General features: G+C 47.3%; 1 protein-coding gene across 1 annotated transcript in view; it reads right to left on the bottom strand.

Annotated features, from left to right (window-relative positions):
* The window catches only part of GIT2 (GIT ArfGAP 2), a 195,537-nt gene that overhangs the window by 77,773 nt on the left and 104,756 nt on the right, over nucleotides 1-13,008 (bottom strand). Inside the window, exons 8-9 of the mRNA XM_063938779.1 lie at nucleotides 12,191-12,285; nucleotides 12,031-12,076 (exon numbers count right to left, since the gene is read on the bottom strand). Of these exons, the coding sequence (XP_063794849.1) occupies nucleotides 12,031-12,076; nucleotides 12,191-12,285 (141 nt within the window). The remainder of the gene's footprint in view (nucleotides 1-12,030; nucleotides 12,077-12,190; nucleotides 12,286-13,008) is intronic.

Here is a 13,008-nt window from a genome sequence, read left to right as displayed (position 1 = left end):
AATAATTTTTTAGAAATTAGCAGTTTTTTATCGGGGGAAACCCACGCTTTGTCACACACCTCATTTAATTCATCTGATTCAGGAAAAACTACAGGTAGTTTTTTCACACCCCACATAATACCCTTTTTTGTGGTACTTGTAGTATCAGAAATGTTCAAAACCTCCTTCATTGCCGTGATCATGTAACGTGTGGCCCTACTGGAAAATACGTTTGTTTCCTCACCGTCGACACTGGAGTCAGTGTCCGTGTCTGGGTCTGTGTCGACCATCTGAGGTAACGGGCGCTTTAGAGCCCCTGACGGTGTTTGAGACGCCTGTACAGGTAATAACTGATTTGCCGGCTGTCTCATGTCGTCAACAGTCTTTTGTAAAGTGCTGACGCTATCACGTAATTCCTTCCATAAGACCATCCAGTCAGGTGTCGACTCCCTAGGGGGTGACATCACTATTACAGGCAATTGCTCCGCCTCCATACCATTTTCCTCCTCATACATGTCGACACAACGTACCGACACACAGCACACACACAGGGAATGCTCTGATAGAGGACAGGACCCCACTAGCCCTTTGGGGAGACAGAGGGAGAGTTTGCCAGCACACACCAGAGCGCTATATATATACACAGGGATAACCTTATATAAGTGTTTTTCCCTTATATAGCTGCTGTATTGATTTATCTGCCAAATTAGTGCCCCCCCTCTCTTGTTTTACCCTGTTTCTGTAGTGCAGGACTGCAGGGGAGAGTCAGGGAGACGTCCTTCCAGCGGAGCTGTGACGGAAAATGGCGCTTGTGTGCTGAGGAGATAGGCTCCGCCCCCTTCTCGGCGGCCTTTCTCCCGCTTTTTTAAGGAAAAACTGGCAGGGGTTAAATGCATCCATATAGCCCAGGAGCTTTATGTGATGTATTTTTTGCCATCTAAGGTGTTTTTATTGCGTCTCAGGGCGCCCCCCCCCAGCGCCCTGCACCCTCAGTGACCGGAGTGTGAAGTGTGCTGAGAGCAATGGCGCACAGCTGCAGTGCTGTGCGCTACCTTATTGAAGACAGGACGTCTTCTGCCGCCGATTTCCCGGACCTCTTCTGTCTTCTGGCTCTGTAAGGGGGCCGGCGGCGCGGCTCTGGGACCCATCCATGACTGGGCCTGTGATCGTCCCTCTGGAGCTAATGTCCAGTAGCCTAAGAAGCCCAATCCACTCTGCACACAGGTGAGTTCGCTTCTTCTCCCCTTAGTCCCTCGGTGCAGTGAACCTGTTGCCAGTAGGATTCACTGAAAATAAAAAACCTATACTTAAACTTTTTCACTAAGCAGCTCAGGAGAGCCACCTAGTGTGCACCCTTCTCGTTCGGGCACAAAAATCTAACTGAGGCTTGGAGGAGGGTCATAGGGGGAGGAGCCAGTGCACACCAGGTAGTCCTAAAGCTTTTACTTTTGTGCCCAGTCTCCTGCGGAGCCGCTATTCCCCATGGTCCTTTCGGAGTTCCCAGCATCCACTAGGACGTCAGAGAAATAAGGTTTCAATTCTATGACCAAATGGAGGAAGGGTTTTACAGCATTTTATGCAGCCTAAGTCAGATGTAGCAGTATTATAGGAAACAGATTGGCGACACTGCCGAAACACATTAGTGCTCCTACTGCCATAGTAAACACATTGGTGCTCCTACTGCCCTAGGAAACACACTGGTGCTCCTACTACCCTGCGGGACTCTTAGATCAGTAATAATAAAATGGCTTCCTTTACTGCTAACAATACTTTTCATGATGTTCGTGGAAGGTTTGTATTTCTAAAAATTGGAGTTGGAATGGAATTTGCTCATTCTTACTACAATATATGCCCTCACAGGTACTAACAAGGCCTTTAACACAGAAATTTACACCAGCCTCCAGGACTGGGTGGAATGTGCTATAAGTTCTTGGACGCAACTGCCAGTTTGTCCTCAAACTTGGACAGCTCTGGATTGACAGGTATGTAGTTGTGTAGTACACCATCAGCACTGAAATTACCCGTAGACTGGTAACATCTCAGAGACCCCTGGAGATATCAAGATCCAGTGTGCAGGGATTACTCATTTTATTTACCCCCCAACATTTTATTTACACCCCCCCCCCCCCCTCCCCAATTCCGCAACAAGGATTGATTATTGCCTGTCAGGTTCACTCAATGGGTCAAAGATTCTAATATTGAGGATATAGCCATTTCTGATCACACTCCTACTTTGTTCATATTAACCTTAAATGTTCCAAAAATTGTCATTTTCTAACTTACTTTTTGTCAGATTTAAAACTTTTTTTTTTTTTTTTTTACAATACTATAGAGCAGGGGTGTCAAACTCAAATTCATCGGGGGCCGCATCAGCAGTTTGGTCCCCATCAAAGGGCCGGTTGTATCTGTAGGTCTATCCAAAATTTACCGCTCCACCTGCCTTATATGTGCCCAGCCATCTGCCCCCTTTTAAAGTGCCCAGCCATGTGCCCCCTTTTATAGTGCCCAGCCATGTGCCCCCTTTTATAGTGCACAGGTCCCCATTTTACACATTGCGGCAGGCACAGGTCCCCATTTTACACATTGCGGCAGGCACAGGTCCCCATTTTACACATAGCGGCAGGTACAGGTCCCCATTTTACACATTGTGGCAGGCACAGGTCCCCATTTTACACATAGCGGCAGGCACAGGTCCCCATTTTACACATAGCGGCAGGTACAGGTCCCCATTTTACACATTGTGGCAGGCACAGGTCCCCATTTTACACATAGCGGCAGGTACAGGTCCCCATTTTACACATTGTGGCAGGCACAGGTCCCCATTTTACACATTGTGGCAGGCACAGGTCCCCATTTTACACATAGCGGCAGGTACAGGTCCCCATTTTACACATTGCGGCAGGCACAGGTCCCCATTTTACACATAGCGGCAGGTACAGGTCCCCATTTTACACATTGTGGCAGGCACAGGTCCCCATTTTACACATTGTGGCAGGCACAGGTCCCCATTTTACACATTGTGGCAGGCACAGGTCCCCATTTTACACATTGCGGCAGGTGGTGGAAGGAGGGAGAGAGAGAGAAAGAGAGGAAGGGAGAGGGGCTGACTTACATTTGAAGCGGTTCTCGCCGCTCTTCAGCCGCCTCTCCCTCCTCGTCTGCGCGGCTCCCTTCTCCCTCCTCCGACGGGGTTTCGTTGAATGACGCGTTTGCGCCGTGACGTCACGACGCAATCGCGTCATTCCGCGAAACCCCGCCCCCCCCGAGCTGGGCACTCGGGAGAAGGGGGTTTCATGGCGGCGGCACCGCGGGCCATCAGACGAGGTCTGGCGGGCCGGATTTGGCCCGCGGGCCTTGTCTTTGACACCCCTGCTATAGAGCATTTGGGTAACATTAATTTATTTTGGTCAGTGGCCAAGCCTGTCTTGTATGGCCATATGCCTTTGTTGTACAACAACTTGTGCACTCAATGACCCCAACTTAACTTCGATATCGCTGGGGCAACAACTCGGGCAAAACTTTAGCAAATTAAGGTCCAAGCCTACCCCTACTCCTTTTTCTCGATTTCTCCTCCTCTCAGATAAAGAATCCTTCTGAACCCCCATCATATAATTTCTCAATTGAAGTCGAAAGCTGCCGTCTGTCGAAAAGACGTCAGTTTTCGACTTTTTTAGGTTGGAAGGGGTTCCGACCTATTCAATCTAACCCCAAATTTTTCAACAAGTCGAGGAATTTGACTTGTTGAGCAGTGGCTACAGATTTTACTTCTGACCTTGCTTCATCCCTCCCAAATGGGTTGTGAAAGGACGAACGTAAGCACACAATGTGAACCAGCTAATAGTTATCACCAAAACAGTGAAAGTCATAATTGTTCTAGTGATTTGTGATGCAGACAATGCATCTATCAGAGGCTGACTCGTTTACAGAAAGATTTTCATAAGAACAATTGAGACATTTACCTTTCTCAGCTGCTGACAATTAAAATTATCAGATTTCCATTCCTACTTTATCCCATTTAGATACTGCCATTTTTCATTCTTGAATCAGATTTAGAAACGCTGACCACTGCCATTAGTAAATTTGTCCAGGCTGATAAAACAAAAAACCTACGACTTCCCTATTTAAATTTGGTCAACAGCCTCGAGTGAGAGGTGTCAGTCTCATGTCTCAAAAGCTATGTCATTGCAGCCAAGTACAGGTTGAGTATCCCATATCCAAATATTCCGAAATACGGACTTTTCTGAGGGAGAGTGAGATAGTGAAACCTTTGTTTTCTGATGGCTCAATGTACACAAACTTTGTTTAATACACAAAGTTATTAAAAATATTGTATTTAATGACCTCCAGGCTGTGTGTATAAGGTGTATATGAAACATAAATGAATTGTGTGAATGTACACACACTTTGTTTAATGCACAAAGTTATAAAAAATATTGGCTAAAATTACCTTCAGGCTGTGTGTATAAGGTGTATATGTAACATAAATGCATTCTGTGCTTATATTTAGTTCCCATCACCATGATATCTCATTATGGTATGCAATTATTCCAAAATACGGAAAAATCCGATATCCAAAATACCTCTGGTCCCAAGCATTTTGGATAAGGGAGACTCAACCTGTACAACTATGCAATGGACTGGATTAACGGTACAGATGTGTTTGCGAGGGTAGCAATTGAACAGGCTTTTAGCCCCAAAATGCCTTTAGAGTGTCTCTTTCACAGGAAACCTCCATCATGCCACCATCACTGGTAATTTTCTCATCTCTACCACGTGCACCACTTCCTGCAACCAAGAAGACTATAATGTCTCAATTGATCTCCACAGATGTACCACTTTGCTTTAATGCTTCCACGGGTCACCCATCTTTACCATATGGGAGAGGTCTGTAACTTAAAAGGGCAGAGTTGGGAGATTCTTCTGGATCTGGCTCCCTTATATTCAGCCCATACCGCCCCAGATAAAGACCTCCCTCAGGTCAGCTATCCATTTGATGACCTGGTACAATATGGAGTTATAAACGGTACCTCCCTTTTGATACCTGCCCTGCCCATCATTCTATAAATACATATCTCTGCAAGTAGAGCTCATTGGATGTCCGTTTGAGAATAGGCAGGATGTTATCTTGTAGTTCCTTCTACTGGATCTTTTCCACTGAATATACGTTTGTCTCTAATTAGAGCCACTGTATGCTACATGTGTTGAATGCAACCTTTCATTAAACAAAAGTAAAAAAAGAAAAAAAGAAAACAACCCCAAAAAAAACCCCTTTCTCTAACGTCCTAAGTGGATGCTGGGGACTCCGTCAGGACCATGGGGAATAGCGGCTCCGCAGGAGACAGGGCACAAAAATAAAGCTTTAGGATCAGGTGGTGTGTACTGGCTCCTCCCCCTATGACCCTCCTCCAAGCCTCAGTTAGGTTTTTGTGCCCGTCCGAGCAGGGTGCAATCTAGGTGGCTCTCTTAAAGAGCTGCTTAGAAAAAGTTTTTTAGGTTTTTTATTTTCAGTGAGTCCTGCTGGCAACAGGCTCACTGCATCGAGGGACTTAGGGGAGAGAATTTCAACTCACCTGCGTGCAGGATGGATTGGATTCTTAGGCTACTGGACACCATTAGCTCCAGAGGGAGTCGGAACACAGGTCTCGCCCTGGGGTTCGTCCCGGAGCCGCGCCGCCGACCCCCCTTACAGATGCTGAAGATTGAAGGTCCGGAAACAGGCGGCAGAAGGCTTTTCAGTCTTCATGAAGGTAGCGCACAGCACTGCAGCTGTGCGCCATTGTTGTCACACACTTCACACCAAGCGGTCACGGAGGGTGCAGGGCGCTGCTGGGGGCGCCCTGGGCAGCAATATTTTATTACCTTAAGGCAAAAGAATACATCACATATAGCCATTAAGGCTATATGTATGTATTTAACCCATGCCACTTATCTAAATCCACGGGAGGAAAGCCCGCCGAAATAGGGGGCGGGGCTTATTCTCCTCAGCACACAGCGCCATTTTCCTGCTCAGCTCCGCTGTGAGGAAGGCTCCCAGGACTCTCCCCTGCACTGCACTACAGAAACAGGGTAAAACAGAGAGGGGGGGCATTTTTTGGCGATATACTGGATATATTTAAGCTGCTATAAGGAACAACACTTATATAAGGTTGTTCCCATATATATTATAGCGCTTGGGTGTGTGCTGGCAAACTCTCCCTCTGTCTCCCCAAAGGGCTAGTGGGGTCCTGTCTTCGATAAGAGCATTCCCTGTGTGTCTGCTGTGTGTCGGTACGTGTGTGTCGACATATATGAGGACGATGTTGGCGTGGAGGCAGAGCAATTGCCGATAATGGTGATGTCACCCCCCAGGGAGTCGACACCGGAATGGATGGCTTTGTTTATGGAATTACGTGATAATGTCAGCACATTACAAAAATCAGTTGACGACATGAGACGGCCGGCAAACCAGTTAGTACCTGAGCAGGCGTCTCAGACACCGTCAGGGGCTGTAAAGCGCCCTTTACCTCAGTCGGTCGACACAGACCCAGACACAGACACTGAATCTAGTGTCGACGGTGATGAAACAAACGTATTTTCAAGTAGGGCCACACGTTATATGATCACGGCAATGAAGGAGGCTTTGCATATCTCTGATGCTGCAAGTACCACAAAAAGGGGTATTATGTGGGGGGTGAAAAAACTACCTGTAGTTTTTCCTGAATCAGAGGAATTAAATGATGTATGTGATGAAGCGTGGTTTAACCCAGATAGAAAAATGCTAATTTCAAAAAAGTTATTAGCATTATACCCTTTCCCGCCAGAGGTTAGGGCGCGCTGGGAAACACCCCCTAGGGTGGATAAGGCGCTCACACGCTTATCAAAACAAGTGGCGTTACCGTCTCCGGATACGGCCGCCCTCAAGGATCCAGCAGATAGGAGACTGGAAACTACCCTAAAAAGTATATACACACATACTGGTGTTATACTGCGACCGGCCATCGCCTCAGCCTGGATGTGCAGTGCTGGGGTCGTCTGGTTGGATTCCCTGACTGAAAATATTGATACCCTGGATAGGGACAGTATTTTATTGACTATAGAGCAATTAAAGGATGCTTTCCTTTATATGCGAGATGCGCAGAGAGATATTTGCACTCTGGCATCGAGAGTAAATGCGATGTCCATATCTGCCAGAAGGAGTTTATGGACGCGACAGTGGTCAGGTGATGCGGATTCCAAACGACATATGGAAGTATTGCCGTATAAAGGGGAGGAATTATTTGGCGTCGGTCTATCGGATCTGGTGGCCACGGCAACTGCCGGAAAATCCACCTTTTTACCTCAGACCCCCTCCCAACAGAAAAAGACACCGTCTTTTCAGCCGCAGTCCTTTCGGTCCTATAAGAACAAGCGGACAAAAGGACAGTCATATCTGCCTAGGGGCAGAGGAAGGGGTAAGAGAGGGCAGCAAGCAGCCCCTGCCCAGGAACAGAAGCCCTCCCAGGGTTCTGCAAAGCCCTCAGCATGACGCTGGGGCCTTACAAGCGGACTCAGGAACGGTGGGGGGTCGACTCAAGAATTTCAGCGCACAGTGGGCTTGCTCACAGGTGGACCCCTGGATTCTGCAGGTAGTATCTCAGGGTTACAGGTTGGAATTCGAGAAGTCTCCCCCTCGCCGGTTCCTAAAGTCTGCTTTGCCAACGTCTCCCTCAGACAGGGAGACGGTATTGGAAGCCATTCACAAGCTGTTTGCTCAGCAGGTGATAGTCAAGGTACCCCTCCTACAACAGGGAAAGGGGTATTACTCCACGCTATTTGTGGTACCGAAGCCGGACGGCTCGGTAAGACCTATTCTAAATCTGAAATCTTTGAACCTGTACATACAAAAATTCAAGTTCAAGATGGAGTCACTCAGAGCAGTGATAGCGAATCTGGAAGAAGGGGACTTTATGGTGTCCCTGGACATAAAGGATGCTTACCTGCATGTCCCAATTTGCCCTTCACATCAAGGGTACCTCAGGTTCGTGGTGCAAAACTGTCATTATCAGTTTCAGACGCTGCCGTTTGGATTGTCCACGGCACCTCAGGTCTTTACCAAGGTAATGGCCGAAATGATGATTCTTCTGCGAAGAAGAGGCGTATTAATTATCCCTTACTTGGACGATCTCCTGATAAGGGCAAGGTCCAGAGAACAGCTGGAGGACGGAGTAGCACTAACCCAAGTAGTGCTGCAACAACACGGGTGGATTCTGAATTTTCCAAAATCTCAGTTGACCCCGACAACACGTCTGCTGTTCCTGGGAATGATTCTGGACACGGTTCAGAAAAAGGTGTTTCTTCCGGAGGAGAAAGCCAGGGAGTTATCCGAACTTGTCAGGAACCTCCTAAAACCAGGGACAGTGTCTGTACATCAATGCACAAGAGTCCTGGGAAAGATGGTGGCTTCTTACGAAGCGATTCCATTCGGCAGATTCCACGCACGAACTTTTCAGTGGGATCTGCTGGACAAATGGTCCGGATCGCATCTGCAGATGCATCAGCGGATAACCTTATCGCCACGGACAAGGGTGTCTCTTCTGTGGTGGTTGCAGAGTGCTCATCTGTTAGAGGGCCGCAGATTCGGCATACAGGACTGGGTCCTGGTGACCACGGATGCCAGTCTGAGAGGCTGGGGAGCGGTCACACAAGGAAGAAACTTCCAGGGAGTATGGTCAAGCCTGGAGATGTCTCTTCACATAAATCTACTGGAGCTAAGAGCGATTTACAATGCTCTAAGTCTGGCAAAACCCCTGCTTCAGGGTCAGCCGGTGTTGATCCAGTCGGACAACATCACGGCAGTCGCCCAAGTAAACAGACAGGGCGGCACAAGAAGCAGGACAGCAATGGCAGAAGCTGCAAGGATTCTTCGCTGGGCGGAAGATCATGTGATAGCACTGTCAGCAGTATTCATTCCGGGAGTGGACAACTGGGAAGCAGACTTCCTCAGCAGACACGATCTACACCCGGGAGAGTGGGGACTTCATCCAGAAGTCTTCCACATGATTGTGAACCGTTGGGAAAAACCAATGGTGGATATGATGGCGTCCCGCCTCAACAAAAAACTGGACAGGTATTGCGCCAGGTCAAGAGATCCTCAGGCAATAGCTGTGGACGCTCTGGTAACACCGTGGGTGTTCCAGTCAGTGTATGTGTTCCCTCCTCTGCCTCTCATACCAAAAGTACTGAGAATTATACGGCAGAAGGGAGTAAGAACGATACTAGTGGCTCCGGATTGGCCAAGAGGAACTTGGTACCCGGAACTTCAAGAGATGCTCACGGAGGATCCGTAGCCTCTACCTCTAAGACGGGACCTGCTTCAGCAGGGACCGTGTCTATTCCAAGACTTACCGCGGCTGCGTTTGACGGCATGGCGGTTGAACGCCGAATTCTAAAGGAAAAAGGCATTCCGGAAGAGGTCATTCCTACACTGGTAAAAGCCAGGAAGGAGGTGACTGCACAACATTATCACCGCATTTGGAGAAAATTTGTTGCGTGGTGTGAGGCCAGGAAGGCCCCCACGGAGGAATTTCAACTGGGTCGATTCCTACATTTCCTGCAAACAGGATTGTCTATGGGCCTCAAGTTGGGGTCCATTAAGGTTCAAATTTCGGCCCTGTCGATTTTCTTCCAGAAAGAATTGGCTTCAGTTCCTGAAGTCCAGACTTTTGTAAAAGGAGTACTACATATACAGCCCCCGGTTGTGCCCCCAGTGGCACCGTGGGATCTTAATGTAGTCTTGGATTTTCTCAAATCCCATTGGTTTGAGCCGCTCAAATCGGTGGAGCTGAAGTATCTCACATGGAAAGTAACCATGCTACTGGCCCTGGCTTCAGCCAGGAGAGTATCAGAATTGGCGGCTTTATCATATAAGAGCCCATATCTGATTTTCCATACGGACAGGGCAGAACTGCGGACGCGTCCTCATTTTCTGCCTAAGGTGGTGTCAGCGTTTCACCTGAACCAGCCTATTGTGGTGCCTGCGGCTACTAACGAGTTGGAAGATTCCAAGTTGTTGGACGTGGTCCGGGCATTGAAAATATATATTTCAAGAACGGCGGGAGTCAGAAAGTCTGACTCACTGCTTATATTGTATGCACCCAACAAGATGGGTGCTCCTGCTTCTAAGCAGACGATTGCTCGTTGGATTTGTAGCACAATTCAACTTGCACATTCTGTGGCAGGCTTGCGACAACCTAAATCTGTCAAGGCCCATTCCACAAGGAAAGTGGGCTCATCCTGGGCGGCTGCCCGGGGAGTCTCGGCATTACAACTCTGCCGAGCTGCTACTTGGTCAGGGGCAAATACGTTTGCAAAATTCTACAAATTTGATACCCTGGCTGAGGAGGACCTTGAGTTCTCTCATTCGGTGCTGCAGAGTCATCCGCACTCTCCCGCCCGTTTGGGAGCTTTGGTATAATCCCCATGGTCCTGACGGAGTCCCCAGCATCCACTTAGGACGTTAGAGAAAATAAGAATTTACTTACCGATAATTCTATTTCTCGTAGTCCGTAGTGGATGCATCCCAAGTGCGGATTGTCTGCAATACTTGTACATAGTTATTGTTACAAAAAAATCGGGTTGTTATTTGTTGTGAGCCGTCTGTTCAGAGGCTCCTACGTTTGTCATACTGTTAACTGGGTTCAGATCACAAGTTATACGGTGTGATTGGTGTGGCTGGTATGAGTCTTACCCGGGGTTCAATATCCTTCCTTATTGTGTACGCTCGTCCGGGCACAGTATCCTAACTGAGGCTTGGAGGAGGGTCATAGGGGGAGGAGCCAGTACACACCACCTGATCCTAAAGCTTTATTTTTGTGCCCTGTCTCCTGCGGAGCCGCTATTCCCCATGGTCCTGACGGAGTCCCCAGCATCCACTACGGACTACGAGAAATAGAATTATCGGTAAGTAAATTCTTATTTTCACTGGATACATTCGCATATGGAAAGAAAAAAAAAAACCTAAAAAAAAAAAAGAATATTTTACTTACAGTCTCCTTTTTTCCACACGCACAGCCGCAGCAACAAAAGGAAAATTATGGACACACATTTATAAATGAATTCTTAAAGAATAAAATAAAAACACACAACAACCCTTCCACAATACGTGAAAGCAGTACACGTAACAAAGATGCCATTTACAAGTGTCTCTGCAGCTGCCCTGCAGCTGTCTCTCTCTTGTATCATGTACAGAAACCAAGAGCTCCATAACAGATGAGGTCACTGCTTCTTAGAATAGCCACGCTGTACAGTAACTCATAATCATGATTGTTATTACAAAACTATGACTTACAGTGATGACAGAGGCTTTGAAGAAGACAGTTAACATGTATCTCAAATAAAGAGCAATTAAAGCTATTTTATTTACATTCATGTATATACTCTTTCCATCCTCTTCATTGTCTAACTTGTGCTAAATGGATAAAAGCTAATTGGTGACAGGTTGCTTTGGTAAAGTAATATTAGCAAATTAGCCAATGAGCCCATAAAAGTGACTGACAGCATGAATGACTGCAGAAGTGCATGGTGCAGACTGGCTGGACAGGTTAGAGATGTCACAAGTGACAAATTCTCTGGCGGTCACCATACCGACGCTGAGATCCTGGCTTTGAGATGCCGGCAGAGGGGGCCGAGCGCAACGAAGCCCCTTGCGCCCTCGCTGCGCTTACCACGATGCGGGCTCAGTGGCAAGCGCAGGTTCTATTTCCATTCGATGGGTGTCGTGGATACCCACGAGTGGGAATAGTCCCTATTAGTCGGCATGCCGGCTATCATGAATTTGTTATGGTGCGGGATCCTGGCGTCTGTATTGTGACCGGTCACACAACTACATCACATTGTCTGCAGTCTCAGCAATGTCACCTGTATCCAGCACTGTTACTAACTGTACTGAAGAGGGAAGGTAATGAAATACTTTTATTCTCAGATTTATACTAACTAATATAGCTTATATTCATAGCTCAGATCTTGGGGTTTAAGGCTCATTTATAAACCAACGATGCAAATTAGAGATGAAATACTGCATAAGAGGACCCTTACCTGTCTGCCATGTGGGGTATGATGAAGTGCTGTCCATTCCTGTGGTCTGAAAAATATATTTAGTCATAATAATTGCCATGTTATCCATTGCTTCTACTTCCCACTCCATGTAATGTACGCAGCCATGTATTATAAAGGCTTTTGCACATAGATTGCTCACCAGGCTTCCTCCCACACAAATAAAAGGCTAATCTGTCAGTCAATTCATGTTGAATTTCCAAAAGACGATCTGCTAATTCATGATGGCCACCTTGCCTGCAGGAATAAGTTCAGACATTAAAGTTGGAATCCACTTCTAAACAAATGTTTGAATTCAAATTGGCATCAGATCTGGCCCGTCTCAGAAACTGGAAAGCCATGCCCAACACATGTGAACAGAAGGGAAGTTCTAGTAAATTGCCTAGTATACATCTCCGCCGGTCACCCGTACTACACCCCATGGAGATGTATACTAGGCAAGGATCCCGGCGGGGAGGGGCGAGTGCAGCAAGCCCCTTGCGGGCTCGCTGCGCTCGCCACGCTGCGGGCTCGGTGGCGACCTGCGGTCGCCACGGGTTCTATTCCCACTCTATGGGTGTCGTGGACACCCACGAGTGGAAATAGTCCCTGTTGGTCGGCATGCCGACCATCGGGATAGTGAGCCGTCGGGCTCACGGAGGAGGTCATGTGACTGTCGGTCAGCCGACCGGCGGTCACATGACTACCACCCATCTCCATGGTAAGCCTCCCTCTGTTTAATCAATTAAACCTCAAGCACGGGAAGCTTGATTCTGCAATGTGATCTGTGACATGTAGTGAATTACAGATTCTTTTTATTCCATCCATAAATAACTCCATGTACAAATATTGTTCAATAGATAATTAAAAACAATATAGGTAGGACTAACAATTCCTTCCCTTGAATTAATCAATTGATGATAAACTATGCAAAAGTTATGTTACAAACAACAAATTAAAACACTTTCGCTGGGACCCTGA

Source organism: Pseudophryne corroboree, chromosome 1 (assembly GCF_028390025.1).
Source record: "Pseudophryne corroboree isolate aPseCor3 chromosome 1, aPseCor3.hap2, whole genome shotgun sequence".
Lineage (NCBI taxonomy): Eukaryota > Metazoa > Chordata > Amphibia > Anura > Myobatrachidae > Pseudophryne > Pseudophryne corroboree.
Note: the sequence above shows the minus strand (reverse complement) of the source record. Positions and strands in the feature narration are given on the sequence as shown.